Source organism: Aricia agestis, chromosome 21 (genome assembly GCF_905147365.1).
Source record: "Aricia agestis chromosome 21, ilAriAges1.1, whole genome shotgun sequence".
Classification (NCBI taxonomy): domain Eukaryota; kingdom Metazoa; phylum Arthropoda; class Insecta; order Lepidoptera; family Lycaenidae; genus Aricia; species Aricia agestis.
This window is the reverse complement of record NC_056426.1, coordinates 92,435-117,003: the sequence shown is the minus strand read 5'-3', so window position 1 is coordinate 117,003 and position 24,569 is coordinate 92,435. Positions and strand designations below refer to the sequence as shown.

Sequence of the window (24,569 nt, the reverse complement as noted above, 5' to 3'; positions counted from 1 at the left end):
CTTTATACATCTATCAGCAGTGCCCCGAGGACTCGCGATGTTAACCGTTGTTAAGGAAAATAAATTGTGGTGTTTCGTCCGCAGTAAATCGTAGCCTATGTATTTTATAAATAGGCTGCATAGGCTGCGTTCTAAAGGCGGTAGCGTCTATAGAGGGCCTACACTCATAAAAAATATAAATTCGGTACTGGGTATCTAACTCCAAACCAAATTTTATTAAAATTTCTCCAGCCGTTTAGACGTAAGGAAGTAAACAGACATGCACCAGCACAGTGCACAGTAAACTAACTGCCGCCTTTATTATAAAATGAGTGTAAAAAACAGTCTATTTACATTGATTGGACTTAGTGTTGATAAAATATTTGAAATAAAGAAGTTTTCATGTCATATTCGGACGAGAATCGTGAGCAGTGGGCGGGGCATAGCGCCGTGCCCCGCCCCCGCTCACACACACACGCACCTGCGCCAGCCCCTCGGCGCCGCCCTCCTGCGTGTTGAGCACGGTCTTGCACACGTCGAGCGGCGTGGTGGCGGCCGCCGCCAGCGCGCCCGCCGCGGCGCCGGACAGCGCGTGCGCCTTGGGCGAGTACCCGCGCCCCGGGTTCAGCGCCGACTGGCACGCCTCGTACGTCACGAAGTGCAGCGCCTGAAACGTTACGACGACTTATGTCGGCTGATGGTCGATTTACACGGGTGACTAACGGGTCGATTTTAGTCACCCGGCAAGTCACCAGTCAACAGTAGTATTCGCAGCAAGCGATCGCTTGCGACTGAGCGTTTGCACGGTCGACTTTAGTCACCAGCCGCATGCGGCCATTGGCCGCACGACTTTGGGGTTTGCGACTTTAGCCGCATGCGGCGTAATCGAATTGCCATTTGCACGGTCGATTTTCGCAGTGCGGCGGAAATCGTGCGGCTTTAGTCACCCGTGTAAATCGACCATGATTGTCTGTTATGATTTGTCTTTATACAATGTGGCCCAACACCGGTGTCCGATCCTTTAGTGTCGCCACACACGAGCCACACGCGACAGCACAAAAAATACACATTTATTTTCCTTAAACTTTGGTTTTTCTAGGTTTAAATCTACGAAATTCATAACATATTGCCTGTGTAAGCGTAGTCCACAAGTGTAGCTATCAAATGACACCTTTTTAGGGTTCTGTACCCAAAGGGTAAAAACGGGACCCTATTGCAGAGACTTCGATGTCTGTCCGTCTGTCTGTCCATCTGTCTGTCCGTCTGTCTGTCCGTCTATCTGTCTGTCTCCAGGCTGTAACTCAAGAACGGTAATAGCAAGAGAGTTGAAAGGACATTGACAGGGTTTGGCCCAAGTGGTGCCCACACGTGGGAGTAGTGCCAACTAGTTCTCCTTGGACTACAATACATTAAAAAAAAATCGGTCCCAGGAGTTATTAATTTGAATACATCTTATTTTTTAAGATTTTTCTGGTGTTTAAGGTATATTTTGTTTAATTAGTTACATTTTCACGCTAAAAAATGCACACCTAAGTCAGTCCTGTCATACGTATCGCATAACTCCTTAAACCGGTCTTTTGTATGCTCCGCTCCGATAACAAATACCTACCATGTGCATAATATGGTTTTTGGGGTGGGCTAGGCATGTCGACGCGATAAGGTGCCTTGCTTTATTCCTAGATAGAATTATAATCGATGACGATGACGACAACTAGTATCTTATTTATTTTATTGTTATGTTATCCTGTGGCTGAAATGATGATGATGATAATGATTGTAATGTAAATGTTGTATAGTATTTTTATAACTATACTATTACAGTACAATAAGTAACAGTCACTGCCACAGCTGTTACCAACTGATTACTTATGTTAATTAATGTAAATATCGATTGATGAATAATATTGATTTATATTAATATATGTAAAACTATAGAAGTGGACGTCCTGTGACTGACATGATGATGTAAAACTGAAGTAATAATTATGCAATAGTTGCTTTTTATTGTCAAATTCATTTTTCGTAAATAAATAATTCACTACAAACAAAAAAAAAATTCTCTTGACCCCTGGGATAGATTTTCGAGCGCTTTGGTTTACAGGTTAGGGTTGGCCTGAGGAACAAAATGCACCATGGCTTCATTGTGGGCAGCACTTGGGCCAACTTCCGTATAAGGATTGGCAATGTCCTTTTCACAGATTATGTACTTATATCTGTTGCCGCTATAACAACAAATACTAAAAACAAAATAAAATTAATATTTAAGGGTGGCTTCCCATACAACAAACGTGTTTTTTTAACCTTTTTTTGCTCTATGTCAATAATTTTGGGCCTAATTTTTTTCTTTAATGGTACGGAACCCTTCGTGCGCCAGCCCGATTTTTTTGTCTTTATAGGATATTTACATGAGAAGTATTGGTCAAATTAGTGTTAGAGCCTGAGGAAAACTTAAATGGCTGCCATTTTACAACCGTGAGGGAAAAAAAATTTTAGAGTCAATTTGTCGATAAAAATATATGCCATACATCATGACATTAAAGGATCGGACACCGGTGACGGGACACGTTGTATAATTTCTGACTGTGTTTTCTCCCTTGTGTGTTTAGTAACTTTTTAGACTAAGCCGATTATAGTTTGTTTTGTGCGATTTTATATATTATTATGTAATACACTTCAACTACTCTTAATCTTGTGTTTATGTACATTTTTGGGCGTTTAACTAAATATCCCTAATCTTTGACTACAAAAAATCATAAATTATATAGCCGTCACCTCTGTAGCACCTCCATCGTGGGTATCGCAGACACAATAGATTTTCAGTTGTTATGCGGCAGCCGGCTGCCGCTTGGGCATTGATGGGTTAATATACATGACATACCCATACAATCCATACATACCTGGAATGGCACGTTCATGGCGACTTGCGTGCTATAGGAGCGGTAGAAGGCGCGCAGCCCCTCCGTGCGGAACACGTGCCGCGCGCACTCCCACACGCCGCGGTACGGCGAGTTCATCATCTGCAACCGCTGCTTCACCACTGAAACGTACACGCACGCCGTATTTACCAAGAAGCTATTAAATTACCAACCGTATACAATATAAACTAGGGTTGCTGAGGATTCCTCTTCCGCTTCCTCATAATGAGGAAGTTCCGCAATATTTTGGGTTCCTCAACCGTTACCGCATCCTCATAAATAAAAATAAAAAAATCCTCTTCCGCTATCGCTTCCTCAAAATTTACGAGGAATTTATGAGGAATTTCACTGCACATGCGCATCGCGTATCCAATCATGGCAACGCACACGCCAGAGCCAGAGAATTGTATAATTCACTCATCTTTTTTTTTTGTGTGCGTTGTTGTGTATGTTTAGCCTGGGAAAATTAAGGAATTCAGACCGAATAATTCGTGTAGTTTTGAAAGTTGGTACAGTTGTTCCTAAAGGTGTCCAGATGAATATACTAAAAGTCTCCGAGGGTGGGACAAGAGCCGGCGGTGTTGGAGAGGGGGGAAGGCTCTTCCTGAAAATAATAAAAAATAAATAAAATAATATGAAAAAACTACACGAATTATTCGGTCTGATCATCGATTTTGAAACTAATATTCTTAAGACTAGTTACTGAACTCCTCCTTAATTGCTGGACCGATTTTGATGATTCTTTATAGTGTGTGTTTTGAGAATGGCTTAGATTCATAGTTTGGTCTTTTAATTAATTTTTGTGTAATGTATGTACCTAGTTATGTAGAGACAGAACAAAGACTTTTGGGTTGGGTCCGCTAGTATTTATAATTTCCTATCATCCTCTTCCTCATCCGCTTCCTCTTCCGCTTCCTCATCCGCATCCTCTTCCTCAAAAAATATCCTCTTCCTCATCCGCATCCTCTAAATTTGCGCGTGAAAATTCCTCTTCCTCCTCCTCTTCCTCATAATCACTTCCTCAACAACCCTAATATAAACAAATGAGGACCCCCAACGGACCCCTGGGATACTCCCAACCCAAAATGCTATTTTAGGCAATTTTTTATGTGGGAATAGCCTCGTGTATGTATTAAGATAACGTTGTAATGGTGTAGCGGGGTGTGGAGTGCGACCCGCGATAAGCATAGCGAGATAGCGGCCCCGTGACCCAGCGCGGGTCGCGACTCGCGACAGTAAACAAACCTGACTCATGGGGAGGTCGATGGCCGACATATTTACAGGAAATTTAAACTACTCTATCTTAGGAATCCCTAGACATAAATATAATATTTTTTTTTTCATATACTTTATTCACTTTATTACAATTGTTTTACAGTATACATTAATACGCCAAACTGAACAAGCAGTTTGTAGGCGTTCCGCTCAAACAAAAAAATTACATGCAATTATAATACAATGATAATAATTACACAAAATATAATACTAACAAGTAACAATAATTACGAACTAAAAAGTGTGTGTGTGTGTGTGTGTGTGTGTGTGTGTGTGTGTGTGTGTGTGTGTGTGTGTGTTATGTGTGTTATGTGTGTGTTATGTGTATTAAATGAAAACTAGAAACAAACAATATTAAGACGCTGACAACTGCCAATGACCTTGAGGATTCGCATTTCTAAGCCACGCCCCCTAATTGTCCGATAAGACAGCGCCAGCTTTGCTAGCGGCTAAACTGGGAACTTCTAAAAGATAGGTTTGATTAATATTGAGCTGTCGCATAGAGATTTCAATAGATGGCGCGTATTAAATAAATACTATGTACTATACTTCCGTGAGCGAACTATAAGAGTGCGGAAGATTAGTGCAGAATGCAGATAGAACGGAGCACAGCGGAGAGGTAATATTAACGCACTTGAAAATAAACTTTATAATCATTAAACTAAAGTGCATAAATGCTTGAACCTTACAAAAAATGCACGTTTGTCCTCGAGGATACGCGGGAATCTTTAAAAGTTTGAAGTCGATATTATACTGATTCGTTGTCTATTGTGGTAGTAATGTAAGCCATACACGTTACGCAGGTAGACCGGAATGTGTGAGGGAATATACCTGTGCAGTTTTTTGGACCTGCGCAGGCGACCAGGTCCCACACACATACCGGTATACCTGTGCAGGCATACCTGCGTGCTGTACAGGTGGATCTCTCCCGTCTCCGGTAGACCGTAGCGTGTAAGGCTTACTTATGGTAAATAAAACACAGTTATTCTTTTATAATATACCTATTATATTATAAAATAATGACAAAACCCAACTGCGTAAAAACATTCAATTTTTTTCATAAACATTTTTTCTGTTACATTACAATTTACATTAAAATTACAATTACATAAGTACAGCAAGAAATAAAACAAAATTCAGGAATCGTTTTTTACTGTCCCGGCAAACGTTGCTTTGCCTTAATATTATATTTACGATAATATTATTATTTTAATTAAGTGACTAACGGCCGTTCCCAATATATGATCTATCTCTGGTTTTGCCCTACTAGAGATATGAATAGCTCACATTAGACACATAGAGACATATATTTTATGTCAATTGTGAGCTATTCCTATCTCTAGTAGGGCAAAACCAGAGATAGATCAAATATTGGGAACGGCCGTAAATAGGTAAGTATGTCACCATGGCAACGTTGATCGCTATCCCGTCGCACAAACTTAATGGTCGCCGTCAGTCTCAGGTTATAATAATTTACTATTATTTATTCAACAAATGCACTTATGCACTTATCAATATATAAAGTACCCAGTAGCCGATTCTCAAACCTACTGAATATATATATATATATATATATATATATATATATATATATATATATATATAATATATATATACATAGCTGGGCATCGTTAATCAAATAGTTAACTTCGTTAATCGTTAATCCGTTAAAAAAAATTTAGCTTCGTTAAACGTCAAAGCGTTACACTGCGGACGAATTAGCGCAAGTTAACGTTAATCGTTAATCCGTTAATATGTTGGTTACAAAACCTGTTGGTTTAAGGTTTTGGAAGTTAACAGGTTAGGGACAAAACAAAATAATACAATAATTATTATAGATATAGTTTATTGTTATTATAAATCATTTGCATGTTGATAAAGAAGAGTGCAGTATAATTTAGTTAGGTAACTAAATTATACTGCACTCTTCTTTATCCCAAGAAGACCCAACACTGCAAGTGCTAACCTAGTAAAAGACATTTTATATAAAAAAAAAATAAGCTTCGTTTCTTCTATCAAACATGGCCAAGAAAATTAAAAACAAGCAATAAGAGATTTAGAATTACAAGAAGGAATTAAAGTAAAGCCTTGCGGGCTATTTATAGATACAGACTTGCCATTTTTAGGAGCAACGCCCGATGGAATTTGCGATGAAAAAACTATTTTAGAAATTAAATGTCCCATCACAGCATATAACATTGGAGTAGACGCTGCTATAACACAACAAAAAGTTACATTTTGGAAAATAGATAAACAGGGAAAATTAAATATAGACAAAAATCACTCCTGGTTTTATAAGGTGCAAGGGCAGCTCCATATTTCAGGTTACGAATATTGCCTTATTATTATTGATAGGTATGTAATGGTCTTCATTTGAGTCACTATCAATTATCAATATTAGATTGCAAAGTATGCATAGAAATGTGAATTTTGAATTGAGGCCATCTTGCTTTTCACCTACTAGTTCTATGTCAGTTAAAGCACATCCAAGAGGACCATGATGAGAAATTTCTTGAAACCTCTTATAAAAATATGAAACACTTATAATTCTTCTTCCGACATCAGGTTTCTTCTGAGGAAGTGCAGTTTCAACAATAAGCTTTTCAGCATCACATTCAGCCTCCAAACTACATAGTCCAGTGTCATGGGTACTTTTTTCTTCCAGTCTGCAAGTAAGTTTATACTTTGAGACATCGACATTTAACAACAGTTTAAAAACTGGATCACCACAAAATTTCATAAATTAAAATGATTAACTTTTCGATTATTGGGAAATAGGAATTAGGATAAAATTATACAGAACTCAATATTTAAAAAAGCCTTTTGCTCGTTTGCCTTCTAATTTCATTAAAAAGGTATACTAAAAATTTTATTAGGCTAATACGCTGCACTCCGCAGTAGGGGTGGGTCGTTATGTGATTTTTAATCGACGAAACAAGTTGTAACTGTACGACGCGGGCGCCCGGTAACGGTGTGACGTCATATCACAATTTCGCCGCACGGGCCCCATACAATAAACGTGATTTTTTGCTCTATCTCAATAACTGCAACAGGTAGGCACTTGAAATTTTCATCAAGGCCTTAATTATATATGTACTTTAATAATTAATAATAATATTATATTATGTTACTAAACTTTTCGATTATTGGGAAATGGGAATTAGGATAAAATTATACAGAACTCAATATTTAAAAAAGCCTTTTGCTCGTTTGCCTTCTAATTTCATTAAAAAGGTATACTAAAAAAATTATTAGGCTAATACGCTGCACTCCGCAGTAGGGGTGGGTCGTTATGTGATTTTTAACCGACGAAACAAGTTGTAACTGTACGACGCGGGCGCCCGGTAACGGTGTGACGTCATATCACAATTTCGCCGCGCGGGCCCCATACAATAAACGTGATTTTTTTCTCTATCTCAATAACTGCAACAGGTAGGCACTTGAAATTTTCATCAAGGCCTTAATTATATATGTACTTTAATAATCAATAATAATATTATAATAAAATAAAAAATTAAGGGGGGCTCCTATACAAAAATCACAAATTTTGGCCTATTTTGCACTATAACGGTATGTGTATTCATAAGTGAGTCCGATTAGTAACATAATATAATATTATTATTAATTATTAAAGTACACATATAATTAAGGCCTCGGTGAAAATTTCAAGTGCCTACCTGTTGCCGTTATTGAGATAGAGCAAAAAATCACGTTTATTGTATAGGACCCGCGCGGAAAAATTGTGATATGACGTCACAAGCGGTCGCGGGACTGTTAGCGGGAATCGATATTTTTCGAAACTTTGAATGCCTATAAAATCAAAACTACAAGGTATTTTTGACTGCAACAAAAACTAGTGTATTTGTATACATACAGGCTTTACTGTGACAAAATTTCAAGCAATTTGGCATACCTAGTAACATTCTCAATTAAACCTTCCTGCCCAATTATTCCAGCGGGGCTAAAATGGTCGCTTTGTTGAATCATGAGACGACTCAATATGATTCATTTCTCTAATATCGCAAAATGCAACTCTGCTTGCAATTCATTTTTGTATTTTTGCACTGATTTGACATTTGTCAGTTTTGACAATTCATTTGCTGAATTGATTGAGAGGAATTGCTAAATATTACCATTTTAGCCCCGCAGGGCTTAGGTATCATTAGGAGAGCCCATTTAACCAAAAAAATGGGTGTTATTTTTTTTTAAATGACAATATTTTATCCCATTTAAAATCGTTGCAGAAAGGTCACTCGCGGCGCGGGGGAATGAAAGGGGGTGACGCCGGGATGAGGCGCGCGCGCGGGCCTATAGCCTATAGCCTTTTTTCAAATCGGACCAGTAGTTCCTGAGATTAGCGCGTTCAAACAAGCAAACAAACTCTTCCCAATTATAATATTAGTATTGATATAAACTAATTAATATTTTTGCTAGGTAATCTGCGCGGAACTAGTTGGCCGCACATACCGGCGGCGCGGCCAACTAGTTCCGCGCGGACTATAGCAAACTCGGTGTCGCTCGCTAGGTCGACCGGTGCAGTGGGCGGCGGGCGCTAGCTGCGACTCCAAACGAAACAACGCGACGATCGCTCGACGGTACTTCATACCACCCAATGCAATAAAAACGTTACAAAAATCACTACTCTACTATACAGTGTGTAACAAAAATAAGTGATAATACTTTAGGGCGTGTACGTGTTCCTTGTAGAGAGTTCACTGTTAAAGTAGCAGCTCTGAAAGACGAAAATTTTTTTTCACTTTTGTATGGGCAATGGCTCGAGCGTCACGAGTTTCCCCATACAAAAGTGAAAAAATTTTTTGGTATTTCAGCGCTGCTACTTTCACAGTGAACTCTCTACAAGGAACACGTACACACCCTAAAGTATTATCACTTATTTTTGTTACACCCTGTATAAATACGACTCGAAACTAGTTATTCGGTTACTGTATGTAGCTAGTTATTGTAACTATAGTGACGTGAAATAACGCTCACCCCTACTCCGCAGTGAAGCCGCACCCTATTAGGGCCGGGACACAAAAACACGGTCCGGCGCCGTACGACGTCGCGTCGTCGTGCCGTGATTTTGTGTCCCGGCCCTTACGGAGCATGTCCTTGAATAGAGCTGAAAGAATCGCGCAATCGCATCGCGCTCAAATAGTAATAAACTTATTATATCTATATTTACCTAGCCTACCTATCGTAATTGTAAAAATATACTTGCCTTTTTAAAATACTACCCGTCGCTATATTGCGATCGGCATTTGCTACATTTTCCGCTGTGTTATTATCTAATTCCATCGTTTTCGGTCGACTGTAAAAAAATTAAATCATAATAATATCATAAAAAGGCTAAAATAGCTTGTAATAGATAAACTGGATCATAAAAAATACAATGAATGAGCCATGCTTTGGCACGAATGGGCCGACTCGACCAGAGAAATACCACGGACTCACAGGAAAACCGGCGTGAAACAGCCCTTGCGCTGTGTTTCGTAGTCGTGAAGGACGTTTGGTTACAACTTATAATAAGTAGATAAATAAACTTATATTACCTTTCCAACATACTACCTGCCGCTGGATCTGAATTGGCATTTGGTGATTCGTTTGGGTTATCAATAATTGCACTATCCATGGTTTTCCGCCGCCTGAAATAAAAATTTAAATAATAAAGGCCTAAATAAAACTTCAGATTCAAAGCAAAATGAACTTATAGTACCTAATAATAGTACTTGTACTATTATTTATTCTGTGCTAATAGTGATAAAAAAAACCATAAAAAGTATTACGAAAATTCTCTGAAACTCGATCCATAGACCGATTGAATATTGATTTATCAGAACGATCCCCGACGCGCGACGCTAAAACTTATTTAGGCTAACGAAATAATCAACTTTATGAGTAGTGATTTTTTAACTTTTTGAACATTTATTTTGGAGTGCAAAACTCCAACATAAATGTTCAGATACAAAGCAAAATTATTATCAGTGATAAAATAAAACATAAAAAACTGTATTACGATTTACGAAAATCCTCTAAGATTCGAACCATAGGCCGATTGGAAATTGATATAATGTTATCACAACGATTGTGATAACATTATTATGTCAATTTCCAAGGTCTATGGTTCGAATCTTAGAGGATTTTCGTAAATCGTAATCAATCGTAATACAGTTTTTTTATGTTTTATTTGACACAACGATCCTGACTGTCCTAAAACACATTGAGAGTGACGAAATATTTTGATTCGGGGTCGTAATTGTTCGTTTTTTTTTTAATAAAGACGTACGCAACTAGAAAGTAGATAAAATTGAACTTACTTTTACTTCCATCATGTGTTTGTGGCTTTCACGAAGCTGTCGCTTTTTTGCTGGACGTCTTTTCTTTTTCTTGTCACCCATTTTTACAGACGCGCAATATAATTTCAAATATTTACAGAAAAATATTTACAGAATAAACTTAATATACTATAAAACAATGAGAAATAACTATATACAAATTTTAAGAACTAAACGCTTCAATTACACTAAAATCACAATATCGGCAGAGCGAAATCCGTCACACGTCCACATAGCACCGCGCCTCAGCGAACACTGTCGGTTTTCATGCGAGAGAGAGAGATCAGAGATGTGAAATGTTCACTCAGAAGCGTGGATACATTTTTCGTTTGTTAGAGGAAAAATAAATATTGTGGGAAATCTAGATGTCAGAGCCGAAAATTAAATCGGGCAATCTTTGGATTTTTGTAAAAGGTATCAAATAAACAAATTTTTAAAGCATAGATTGTATTATTACTTTAGTTAGAACTGTTTAAAGTTCCCGAAAGATGTGACTTTGGTATTTTTTTTCATCCAGTAGGAGTACATTATTTTATTATTTAAATCGGACAAGCTTTTCCAAATATAATCAAAAATCACATATATTTTTTTTGTGCCAATCAATGAAATACATACGTCTAGAAAACTGCACAAAGATGTCAAATTGGCAGCTGTCTGCGCCTTAAGAGTAGGGACTAAATATTAAATACCTTTAAAAAGCGGGATGACGCTTAGGTAAGCAAAACTGCAAACATTAAGTATTCTAATTCTAAAGAAAGGGAAATATTATCAAATTTTTAGAATTAATTCTATTGTTTTGGACGTTTTTTTAACATGGGTATTTGTGATTGTAATGGATTAACTTTCTAACTTGTACAAGTTATCGCTCCCGGCGAGTGGCGAGTGGCGACAGTCGCCGGTCGCGTCGCAGTTATCGCTGTGTAACATAATACTTCGTGTCGCTATCATTCAGTAACAATTGATTGCCATTAATGACATGCGCATTTACAATGTTTTCTATCATATTATGCATTACAAACACAACACGATGTAGGCAAACACTCGCGAAATTTATGAATATTATTTATATATCACGAACGTTTTAAAAAATATATAAAAATATATATAATAATAGCAATAATTTGTCAAGTTTTTCTATAAAATTAATAGTGAATAAATATTATGACGCGACTATAAAATATGACGATATAAATAAAGTAGGAGGCGGTGTGTATTTATCTACAGCAATAGATTTCATAGACGATATAGATAAGATATAATGTTGTGTGACAAGTGGCTATCGTTATATAATATATTATTAAATGAATATCACGATAACTGTACCTAACGTACTGAACTACTGAAGTAACCAAATAATTTTGAACCTATTCAAAATTAGATGAATGTGTCCTAAAGACTCTGGTTGTTACTGAGTTATAGGAATATGTCTGTTATAATAATAATAAATATTCTTCATTGTGCACACACTAAGAAGTAAAAAAACAAAACAATAATTATCAACTTATAACTACAGTGTACCACAATGGCGGCCTTATTACTAATAAGTAATAAGTAATTTCTTCCAGGCAACCACAGGCAAAGGACAGTATGTTATTGAAATATTAGGTGAATGTGCAATATTTACTTGGATAAGGATTTAATATTTTAATAATACATACACAAATACATACATACATTGTAATATTATATAAAAAGGTGATTAAAAAAATAGGACATAAATAAAAATAAAAAGATAGAGACATCATTCAGAAGTTGGAACTTAAGACTACAATTTAATCATCATTTTTAAATTCTAACTATTGCATGAATTACTAATAGATAAAAAATGTTCTTTTACCAGCATTTTGAACCGATACAGTGTAGTCGCCATTCTTATATGGTATCAATTCCTCATCAACAGAAATAGTCATAAATAGGGTTGCTGAGGATTCCTCTTCCGCTTCCTCATAATGTGGAAGTTCCGCAATATTTCGGGTTCCTCAACCGTTACCGCATCCTCATAAATAAAAATAAAAAAATCCTCTTCCGCTATCGCTTCCTCAAAATTTACGAGGAATTTATGAGGAATTTCACTGCACATGCGCATCGCGTATCCAATCATGGCAACGCACACGCCAGAGCCAGAGAATTGTATAATTCACTCATCTTTTTTTTTTGTGTGCGTTGTTGTGTATGTTTAGCCTGGGAAAATTAAGGAATTCAGACCGAATAATTCGTGTAGTTTTGAAAGTTGGTACAGTTGTTCCTAAAGGTGTCTAGATGAATATACTAAAAGTCTCCGAGGGTGGGACAAGAGCCGGCGGTGTTGGAGGGGGGGGGGAGGCTCTTCCTGAAAATAATAAAAAATAAATAAAATAATACGAAAAACTACACGAATTATTCGGTCTGATCATCGATTTTGAAACTAATTTTCTTAGACTAGTTACTGAACTCCTCCTTAATTGCTGGACCGATTTTGATGATTCTTTATAGTGTGTGTTTTGAGAATGGCTTAGATTCATAGTTTGGTCTTTTAATTAATTTTTGTGTAATGTATGTACCTAGTTATGTACAGACAGAACAAAGACTTTTGGGTTGGGTCCGCTAGTATTTATAATTTCCTATCATCCTCTTCCTCATCCGCTTCCTCATCCGCATCCTCTTCCTCAAAAAATATCCTCTTCCTCATCCGCATCCTCTAAATTTGCGCGTGAAAATTCCTCTTCCTCCTCCTCTTCCTCATAATCACTTCCTCAACAACCCTAGTCATAAATAATGAGACATTAACCGTATAAAATGGACATTGGGCAGTGTTTTGCTTGCAAACTTGACATAAGACCTCGTGACCCGTATTAATATGTAAAACGCGCATATAACACACATTATTACACCGGCCGGCCGGTGATGTAACGGGACGTAAATAGATGAAACTATGGACTAGTTTCTAATATCTATTGTTGTAGAGTTGTGTCTTCTTCTACCTCTATATAGATTATAGAGGATGTGCAGAGGAGAAGCTCGGTCGAGTGTCGAGTTGAACTCGGCACGGACAGACAAAGGGATGTTGTAGGCTCAAAAATAAAGTGACATTGTGTTTGAGGTTAAGCTTTAGACGTAGGTTACACGATCAGTTTCTCATCAATCTGATCGACAGATTGATATCTGGTAAAGATTGACGGAAAACTGATCGTCTAACCCACGGATTGATGGACTGATCAATTTTTTAATATGTACTTTTTATTACCATCAATCTGGCATCAATCACCATCACCATCAGATTGATCGTGTAACCTACGTATTAGTTTACCTAACCAAAGGCTCAATCCAAATCCTGCTATTGCTGCAGAACAAAATTTACGTTATATTGGCAAATAGTAAACAATAACTATGTCAGCGGATATGGTAGACCAAACAGAGGGAAAAGTTTACCAAACAATATCGACTACCTGTTTATAGTACACCTGGCGGTTTATGTATACTGTCTGTATTGTCAAATACGGAAACAGGAAGATAAAGGATGGAGTTACTATTATAATAGCAGTACACGTTTAGTTGCATTGACCGGTTGCGAGCCTCTTAACTTTAATTACCAACTAACAATAGTTTCCGAACACACAAGTTCTTCTCACAGAGTTCCCTTAAGAGCCTACTGTCAAAACGCTAGCCCCGCCTACACACAACGCTATCCTCCAATCGTGATACAACGATTCCATGAATCGTGCTCCCGGGCAATGTAGTTTACACTGCGAATCACTATATGAATTGCACGCAAGGTGGAGTTTAAAAGTGATTCGCTTCGATTAATGATTGGTTTCCGCGCGCTAGCGCCGCTCGCGGGACCAATCATTAATCTAAGTGAATCACTATATGAATTGCACGCAAGGTGGAGTTTAAAAGTGATTCGCTTCGATTAATGATTGGTTTCCGCGCGCGAGCGCCGCTCGCGGGACCAATCATTAATCTAAGTGAATCACTATATGAATTGCACGCAAGGTGGAGTTTAAAAGTGATTCAATTCGATTAATGATTGGTTTCCGCGCGCGAGCGCCGCTCGCGGGACCAATCATTAATCTAAGTGAATCACTATATGAATTGCACGCAAAGTGGAGTTTAAAATTAATCATATTATGATTAATTATATGATTCTCCAAAGCGACCATTTTAGCCCCGCTGCAGCTAATAGTGAACAATATCGCGTAACAACGGTTCTCGTATCATAGCACCGAAGTAAAGGTCGTAAGTCCTAAAACTGTTTTTGATGATTACTTAAAAAAAACCGGCCAAGTGCGAGTCGGACTCGCGCACCGAGGGTTCCGACAGCTTAAAGGTATTATAGACCTGAGTATTTGGTATGAATTTCAATTTAATACCTCTACGCGTTTATGAGGAAATGGGTAGTAAGTTTAAAATTATTAAAAAAAAATATATTATGTGATGTAACTAAAAATTTATGGTTTTCGTAATTTTTCCTTTATCTATGCTATAAGACGTTGCTTCGTACCAAATTTCAAGATTCTGAGTTCACGGGAAGCACCCTGTAGGTTTTGATTCCCTTGCAAGTGTCGAAAATTTGCGGCATAAACGGCTGTATCTTTTGATTGCGTTGGCTTAGAAGTTTGATTTTTTCACAGCTTCAAGGGACAGTAGACCTGAGTAAATGATATAAATTTCAGCTTCATACCTCCACGCGTTCCTGAGAAAAAGGGTCTTGACAGACGGACGGACGGACAGACGGACAACAAAGTGATCCTATAAGGGTTCCGTTTTTTCCTTTTGAGGTACGGAACCCTAATTAAATACAATACTAATATTTCCTTTAGCTATTATTTTATAAAGTATGTGATTGTAGTAGTGCAAGTTATTTAATGATAGTAACTCAATAAGTGTAACAGATATTTGTTGAAAAGCCCAGAAAGATTCATAATTTCGAAAAATAAAACTTTGACTTGATCAAAATAAGTGAATCGTGTTTTCCGTTAGCTAAATATCAGATAAATATACCATGATTAAATTAATCTCAATTTCATTTGAGTCAATCGTCTTCCGGGATCGTAATACATATTAGAAAACACAGCAAAATTTGACAGCCCGCTCTTAAATCCCACCCGCTCTTTGCAATAACGGCTTCCAAGTTCCTATCGATTCTAACTCAAACGTTTCGTATATCGCTCGCCAGACTGACGTGGGAGGATGCCAGCAGGTCTATTAATACTATACTGATTACTGACACATAAATGCTACACTTTCACTCTCTACAGAATACAGATATTATGTATTGCATATGTGAACTATTTGGTTTTAAAATAAGTTACTTAAAATAAGATTTGGTCTTGGTAAATAAAAAAATCATGGCTAAAGAGCGCTAAAATCTCTGCTGATAATATCTGGTGGAGACAAAAAACCAAGCCTCATAATCTACATACATCATGCCGCATGGCCGGTCTACATATACATATGTATTATGTATTGTTATGGGAAATTTCAAGAAATATTTATTGTAAATATAGGAAAGCTAATAGTAAAATCATCAAAAAAATGCTGCCTCAATGGCACAGAGCTGGGGGTAGTCAGACAACCGCTACCCCGGTGAAGGTCACGCGTACAGTTCGGAGCACGGAGTACCGACAATGTCAGCCGTGGCCCGTGGCCTTGATAACCCCAACCTACTTAGCGTTTCTGCCATTGTCGAGTTGTAATATTCGACGACGTGGAACATGCTACACATTTTGGTATTGATACTTCATCGACAAAAATTCTAGCAGAATTTTATTTTGTGGCCTAATTTTACCAATACTTAAACTCAGTATCGCCTACTATACTTTATTCATCATTTTTGCATTAAATGGACGGACAGTTCTGTATTTGTAGGGCAGAGATAGCCTCATTAGCGTCGATAGAGCACCGCGCACGGCGCGCACGGCACATCGCGCCGCGGCGGTCACAATGTATGGCGGAACTGAGCGCTTGCCGCTTCCTGACAATCAGCATACGAATGGCGAATACCGCACTAGCCACTACACACGAAACGATACGCCACCACTATCGCTCTATTGGAAATAATCAAATAACTGTATTTTAAAAAGATAAAACCGACTACAAAATTGTACGTAATTGACAATTAAAACTCGATATCTCCAAAACTACTGAACCGATTTTGATGAAACTTGCACTATTCCCTAAGTTGAACAATACCTAGTCTAATATAATATAACACAATCTGTGAAAATTTCAGAAGTCTAGCTATAGCGGTTCTTGAGATACAGCCTGGAGACAGATAGACGGGCAGACGAACAGACGGACAGACAACGAAGTCTTAGTAATAGGGTTTCGTTTTTACCTTTTGGGTACGGAACCCTAAAAAGAAATATAAGAAACCAAAACAACGATCGTTCGAGCGTCTGCAATTAACGTTGATGCGGTGACTGCAGCTGTTGACAAGAATCAACAAGGAGTTCTGATAAAAAAAGAGAAGAGAGATCGACGTCGAATGTTATAGTTCTACAGCAAACACTAATCGTATACTAAGCAAGTATAAAATTCCACCCGAATCTACGAGAATATGCGTGACCCTACCTAATGCCTTATTTCGTCGCGCTAGTGAATTATTAATGGAAATATATTTTTAAACGTCACCGTAAATGATTATTGATTAACAGCCGCGTACGTCACTCGTGATTGTACAACAAATACGGATAATGATGAACGTAGTATAATGTCAAAGGTTAAAAGAAAAAAAATGCATGAAATAAATATTATAATAAATTATAATAAATCGTTCAAGATTTGGATAACAAAAAGGCAGAAACTAAAATACTTCATTGTGCTGGGGAGAGGAGCTGTTGTGTCGCGTTTTACGATACGCTCAATGGATCCTAATTTAGCATTCTGAATACAATCTTCCTCATACAATAGTCCGGCCAGTCCCGGCCAGTCCCGGCGCGGACGCACGCGTGAGAAATTGGATGTTAATTGAAAGATGCAATAAGATCCAATGAGCGAGCTGCCATTCGTCAAGGACATTCGCTAAACGTAGGTCTGTTAGCGCACTGCATCATGTGCCTAAGGATCTTGATTTCGAAAGAATGTTGTACAGTAGTGAGCTGAACGTGATCCTAAGTTTGCAAACAAGTTATAAAATCTAAGGTAATCTAAGGTAATTTGCCGTAGACCTATCGGAAGGGGGATAGGGGCTATCGGAAGATCTCAGGCTGTCTCACTGCCGTCTAAGACAGCATGGGCATTGTGCAACATCAAAGCAACGTTCGAGCTTCATGGCACGAGAATCAGACACCAAGGCGTTGTAAATAAAATCCACAATGACAAGTCAAAATCAAAATAATTGCGACCTTGTTTTCACAAGGTCGCCTACATAGGCGTCATTTTGACTAGTTTTCTGCACCAGGCCTTGTACCATGAAACTGTTTTGAGACTCAAACAATCGGACGATAATGTCGCGTCCTACTGTAACAAACGTGGAATGACGTTGTTAGAGCAGGACGCGGCATTCTCGTCCGATTGTTTGAGTCTCAAAACAGTTTCGTAGTAGGCCTACTGCTTTGTACATACAAAGTGAATGGGGAAGACCAGGCATCTGGGAGCAAGGCAGTGCTCCAGCCAAGCTTTTTAGCAAAGGCACGGCCGTAGCATACTTTTCTTGAAGCGGTTCGCGGCTTTTTTTCACACCCCCTTTGTCTTCGATGTTAACAAAGCTAGGGATTTAGAATTTCGGTGACTAGGAGCAAGTATTAAAACTAGCTTAACCACAAAATTTGTTAGAATTTGAAATTGCCGCCTTTTCAGTCCTTGTAGTCATTTTAATGTCACTACAATTAAAAATGTAAACTATGACTTCCTAGTCTGTTGTCTATTCCACCATTCTCTTTGTTCTGTACCATGTTCCGAGTATCGTTTCCAAAATTACTGTAACCGGCTACACGTAATAAATCAAGTTATTAGTGAAAATATCGTTTAATTTCTACTATTGCCGAGCCACTTTAATAATTATAAAATAAAGAAAACTATTGATAAATTCACTTAATGTTGATTTAAATTACAAAATAAGTTGAAGGCTTGGCTTGAATGTGATCTGAAAACTTTTTACGATAGATATATTGCATGGCTATGCAATATTTTGCTTGGCTCCTTTTTACATTTAATGTTTTGGTGGTATATCATTAGACGCACGTCCGGGATTCCCCGCCAGCTCGTGACCGACATAGAGAATTAGCCCGAGGAAACTCTAACTTGAGGAAAACGGCCGCAGCTGGCTTCACTATTGAATATAGATGAATCATGGTAATTCTAGTAGTTGGTCGAGTCCTACACTCGTTTAGATAGTTTAGTATAATGTATTTATGCATTGAGTTGATTAACAGAAGGTGCTTTTCGTTAGATACGTTAGAAAAGGCAGAGCTCTTTTGAGCTCAGGATAACCCTTGCTCTAAACAAAAAATATTGGCAATATTCATAAAATAAAATTGACAACAAGAAACATAAATTAATATTGACTGTAACATATGTAATTTATAGTAGGACCTTCTAACAGATACCACAGGGGATTTTATTAAACGAAGCAAATAAAAAACTCTATTGTTCGTATTGGAAAAATATTAATACTCAAGAGACGTATTATAATACAATAATGTAATCTATGGAGAGATGTAATATAACTATAATATTATATCAATGTAGCTATAATTAGCGTCGCTCAACACACCACACTTGTAATAATTGTAGATAACGACCGCAGTCCGCACCAAGTCCGCACTGCCACGCGCGTGCACTGCACAGTGCACACTTCACAGTTCACTGCGTCTTCTAATATTTATGTTAATATCGCTATTATACTAAATACGTTTTATGGGAGTTGAGGTAAAATTGTACATATTAATTTTAACCTTCAACTTAATAAAATATTAGGTGGTAATTGCTATAGATCAGTGGTTCTTAACCTTTTAGTCATGAGGGATTTTACCAAATGCTTGTCAAGCCGGGGATCACGCGGTTGGTTTACCTAAACTAAGGGTTTTTTGACAAAGAAAACGAGGACAACTTAATAATTAGCACTCATTTTTTTTATTTGGCAAAAATCTAAAAGTTACAGATTTTAATTAAATGTAATTTTTGAGACTGCATAGTCCATCTGAATTCTCACATTTTATTAGGATGGCTTCGCGGACCAATTGGAATGCCTCCAGGGACCACCAGCGGTCCGCGGACCACCGGTTAAGAACCACTGGTATAGATATTAGATATATGGTCGCTGTTAAGCATTTGTGTATTAACCCACAAAAATGTGTTGAGTTATGAATGCAGTCTTGTTATAACTAAACGATCTAAAGAACATGACAGCATAGTACATAACTCAATACGTAATATTTTTGTGGGATGCAAATGTTTAACAGCGTCCAATTATATAAAGTGACTAGATGTCCCGCGCGGCTTCGCCCGCGTAAATTGGGAATTTTACAGAAACCGTACATTTTCCCATAAAAAATAGCTATACTCCCTTCACGTGGTCTACTCTATATCTGTGCCAAATGTTGCCATAAAAATTGCTCCAGTGCAATGGTTCGTGAGATAAACTCTTTCTAATATTTTGTCCCGTTTTTCCCACATTTTAGACTATTTATATAGACTATAGCCTTTCTCGATAAATGAGCTTAGATCTAACACTGAAATAAGTTTTTAAATCGGACCTGTAGTTCCTGAGATTAGCACGTTCAAGCATACATACTCTTCAAGTTTATAATATTAAGTATAGATTTTTTCAAATTATCGCTTGACAAACTCGAGTCTCGATCCAAAAGACTATGAAAAGTACCAATAACAGGGTCTTAATAGGCTCATAATCATGAGACGATGCATGGTATAATATGGTAGTGATGATGATGATGAATGTAATTTGCATAGTAGCATATGCTTTCTGTTCTTAAAACAACGCCGAAACTCCCAAACTTGTATCTATAAAGAATCAGGAGTTCTCTTATCACCTTCCGAACCACGGTATACCAGGTATACCTCGGTGCAAAATCTTACTTGTTGGTAGCATATGCTTAGAATACTTCTCACGAAACCGAAGTCACCACATGTTTCCCTATAAATTTTGAGGAGTACCCTCGATTACTTATGGATCCTTCATCAGATCACCACTTTTGTGAATATAATACCAAATTGGGATGATACCCTACATACAAAAAGAAAAATTTTGAAAATCGGTTCACAAATGGCGAAGTAATCGTTAAACATAAAAAACGAACATAACACCTTCCCCATTTTGAAATTCGGTTAAAATTGTAGCCTATGTGTTCTTCTGATGTATAAGCTATATTATTGTAAAGTTTCAGTGAAATTCGTTCAGTAGTTTTTGCGTGAAATCCAAACAAACTTTCGCCTTTATAATATTACATTAGTAGTAGGAAGTAGGATAAAATAAAATATGTAGGTACAATTTTTAAGACGTCTTCAGTCAATTTATATATTACTAGCGGCCCGCCCCGGCTTCGCACGGGTGGACACGGGTGGTTTTTAAATATTTTTAAATATTATTTTTTTCTTGAATCTTTATTTCTTAGTCAATCTTTATGTTAAGCAGAACATAAAAATGGTTTACACTATTTAGCCTGTAACTACTATATTATAATTATTATACACATTTTTATTGTATTTTTTTTTATATTTCAAGTGTTATGTTTGATTATTTTATCCTTACCTACAGAAGATACTATTATTTATAAGTATTATTTTGCAATTTCTAAATGTACTTATTATTTTTTTGTTTAAAGTATTTTATGTTTTTTTTTTTGTAGTTTTATGCTTTATTATTTTATGCTTACCAACATGCGTAAAAGATTCCATTAAAATTGGGTTAAAGCTTACCAGTAAACGATATTTGATGTTGTTTTATTTTGTGGGAGCAAAATAAATTGATTGGAGATTTATAGTTATAGAAATTAATTATAATAGCAATCAAAAATAATAGTCATTCAAAACGTAATGAATTAATGAAGCACTATAATATTATCCCATCAATGAAGCGGCACCCGGCTGTCGCATAACTATTATATTATAAATCTATTGTGTCTGCGATTCCCATGATCGAGGTAATAATAATAATTAATATTTACGTGGACTCTCCTAGCGAGCACACCCGCGCGGCGCGCCTTGACGACGCCCAATTCGCAACGTGCAGCAGAAATCGTAATATTTTAATTTCGCCATAACATTAAAACCAAACGTCCAATTTTAATCATTCAAAGACCAAATATTATCTACATTAACTGTACTTAGTAATGAAATAATTTATTTTGATAAGAATTAATGCCATGAGTAAAATAAAGGCATTTAAATGTAGTCCAAAAACATTTCAAGATTTTTTAATAAAAAAATGGTTATTGTGCCTCAACATAGATAGGTATAGTGTGTCGCGGACTTTTTTGTAGATATTTAAAAGATCTACAATTACTTAAAACATTTTATGGTTCTATCTTTTATAGTTTAGTATCTTACGGAACCCTATTTTTTTCCAAAATAAAATTTAGCCTATGTTCAGCAGAATTAATGTAGGATTCCAATGGTAAAAGAATCTTTCAAATCGGTCCAGTAGTTTCGGAGCCTATTCAAGACAAACAAATCTTTCCTTTTTATAATAGTAGTGTAGAAAATTATTTGTGTCGATTGAAGACAACTAACTCAACATTATTGAGATGAAAAAAGTAATAGATATAAAATAAAAAATATTTCTAAACTTGTTTTTGTTTAAATAATTCGTAACGGTAGCTGCAATATTTTTTCCAATGCCAGATACAAAAATATTCACAAGACGTGTCGTGTGAGTAACTTAACAAAGATAAAGATGAAATTTCAAAATACCGATAGTTATCAGGAATTGCGCAAGAGTAAGGGACTATTCCAAGTGCGGACAATGATCTAGAAGTCAGTAATATTCACCTTCAGCCGGATTTGAGACGGCGTCGTGGACCAGCGACGCCAGACACCCTGATAAACCTGGAACGTGAGCAAACGGGCTTCATTAACATTATGCACCTCGTAAAATTACATCCTATGCATACATTCTGCAACGGTTATTATATTGTGTTAACCTTAAACGTCCTTAGCAATTGCAGATACTAAAATTTACTTAAGTGATGTGCACAATATTTCGAAGAGGTACTTAGGAGGCGAATCTGTGGTTGTGTTTTGAACCAAGTTGACGATCAATGCCAAAGTAGTCCAGGTACTTTCATGCGGTATTTGAGTCACCGGTGAAAGCTAAATTTGGGACATAATTATTAAGATCGATAATTCGTTCAAAGTGTTATACATTTGTATAAATTGTTTGCTTAAAAAACTGTTTGGTGTTCAAGGCAAGGATGACGGTGCAAAAATCAAAATTCATCAGCACTACCACCGATTGATTTATCCATTAAATGTTAACTGTATTAGGGGCTGTTTCACCACTTCCTGATAAGTGCCGGATAGGCTATCCACAACTTAACTTGACAGATAGAATATAGAGAATCTGTCAGATAAGTTGTAGATAGCCTATCCGGCACTTATCAGGAAGAGGTGAAACAGGCCTTTTGGATATTAAATTGTATTATTAATACAGTTTCACAAAATATATTCTTTTTATTTTAAAAACAAGTTCTCCAGAGCCGTTTGGTTCGTGTTTGGATGTTACAGAGTTTTCTAGCAGTCATTTTTTGTTGGTATAATATAGCAATCAAGTAATTAGATATTCCTTATTGCAATTCACTTTTTTGTTATTCTCATTGCTGGAAATGTTTTAGGTTACCTCAATGATATTCTACTTATACATATCTGTTACGTTCATACTATTTTCCAGTTTAAATCTCTTCCGAACCACATTGACAAATTTGACAGATAAGTGAAACAAAAGATACGAAATGCCATTTACATAAAAGAGACAGACTAAATAAAAGACGACCCAATTGGGTCGTATTTGAAGCTTCACAATGTGCGCGGTAGTAACATAATATCTGCTTTGAGTTTTTTATATAATATATCATTGGGTTACCTTGTCATTATGACTCATGAGTCATGGCATAATATTATGGCGCAACTCAAGTCAATTTGGCAGTGACAGGGCATTTTTGTTTATCCCACATATCTACGGTATACATACAGATGAGTTTCTGTCGCCTGCCTTTATTGACTGAATTTTAAAATGTATTTGAGTAGGTGTACTGTAAGTAAATCCTGTTAAAGAAAAATGTATTGATTGGTCCCAAGGATTTTTTGACAAATTCATATGAATATCTTGTATTTTTTTTAAATAAATTACTTGTTTTAGTTACCGTGTGTGATGTGGTCGTGCCGATGGCGCATGAGCTGCGACAGGGTGTGCTTGCTCTGCTCGTAGGTGGCGAAGAAGCAGGCGTGCGCCGGCCCCGCGCCCAGCACCACCGCCGACATCCCCCGCACCGGCCTGCAACACACAGACTTTAGCGAGGCCTTCGACACGGGAGCGCATGGAGTACCACAAGGGTCGATTGTTTCGAACGCAAAATTTACAATATTCGTATAATGTTTGGTGCTCGTGCACCAAAATCATTATCAATTTAACTTGCTGTGATAAATAAATTATTAAAATGTAAAATAACAGGATTAACGATTTGCAACAATAAATACATGCATATGGAAGAAGCTGTCTGTCAATGAATCATAGGTTTTAGGGAAAATAAAAATATAAGTAACTTTATTGCAATTGCCAATATCACATACAATATAATTTAATGTACGATATCATAGTGTTGTGTGAACACACCTTCGTATGCGTTTTGCGTGGAGACTATCTAATCAAATTAATTAGGTCGATAACTACAATTTAACGAAAACAAGTCGTTTGTGTGATAACTGATAAAGCTCAACTCGTGTCATGTGCAATGAGATACCGCCGCGCGCCGAGACCACGACCGCAGCCAGCCACATTTATAAATACAATTAACACAGCGTCGAAATATCTACGATGTAAATGTTGGACTAAACAAACGCCATAAACAATACGCGTCAGAGAGATAAACATCTCACGCTCAGGGGGATGGGGATACTGTCATGTGTCAAA

At 37.1% G+C, this 24,569-nt stretch overlaps 1 protein-coding gene across 3 annotated transcripts in view; it reads right to left on the bottom strand.

Annotated features, from left to right (window-relative positions):
* LOC121737782 (mitoferrin) overlaps positions 1 to 24,569 on the bottom strand; it is a 46,859-nt gene that overhangs the window by 4,082 nt on the left and 18,208 nt on the right. For 2 of the 3 annotated variants that reach the window (XM_042129479.1, XM_042129480.1), the window contains exons 3-6: positions 23,803 to 23,933; positions 22,433 to 22,489; positions 2,877 to 3,016; positions 461 to 646 (exon numbers count right to left, since the gene is read on the bottom strand). In XM_042129479.1, coding sequence (XP_041985413.1) covers positions 461 to 646; positions 2,877 to 3,016; positions 22,433 to 22,489; positions 23,803 to 23,933 — 514 coding nt within the window. Of the gene's footprint in view, positions 1 to 460; positions 647 to 2,876; positions 3,017 to 22,432; positions 22,490 to 23,802; positions 23,934 to 24,272; positions 24,405 to 24,569 lie in introns of those variants that run through there. The other variant, XM_042129481.1, reaches the window with a different exon arrangement.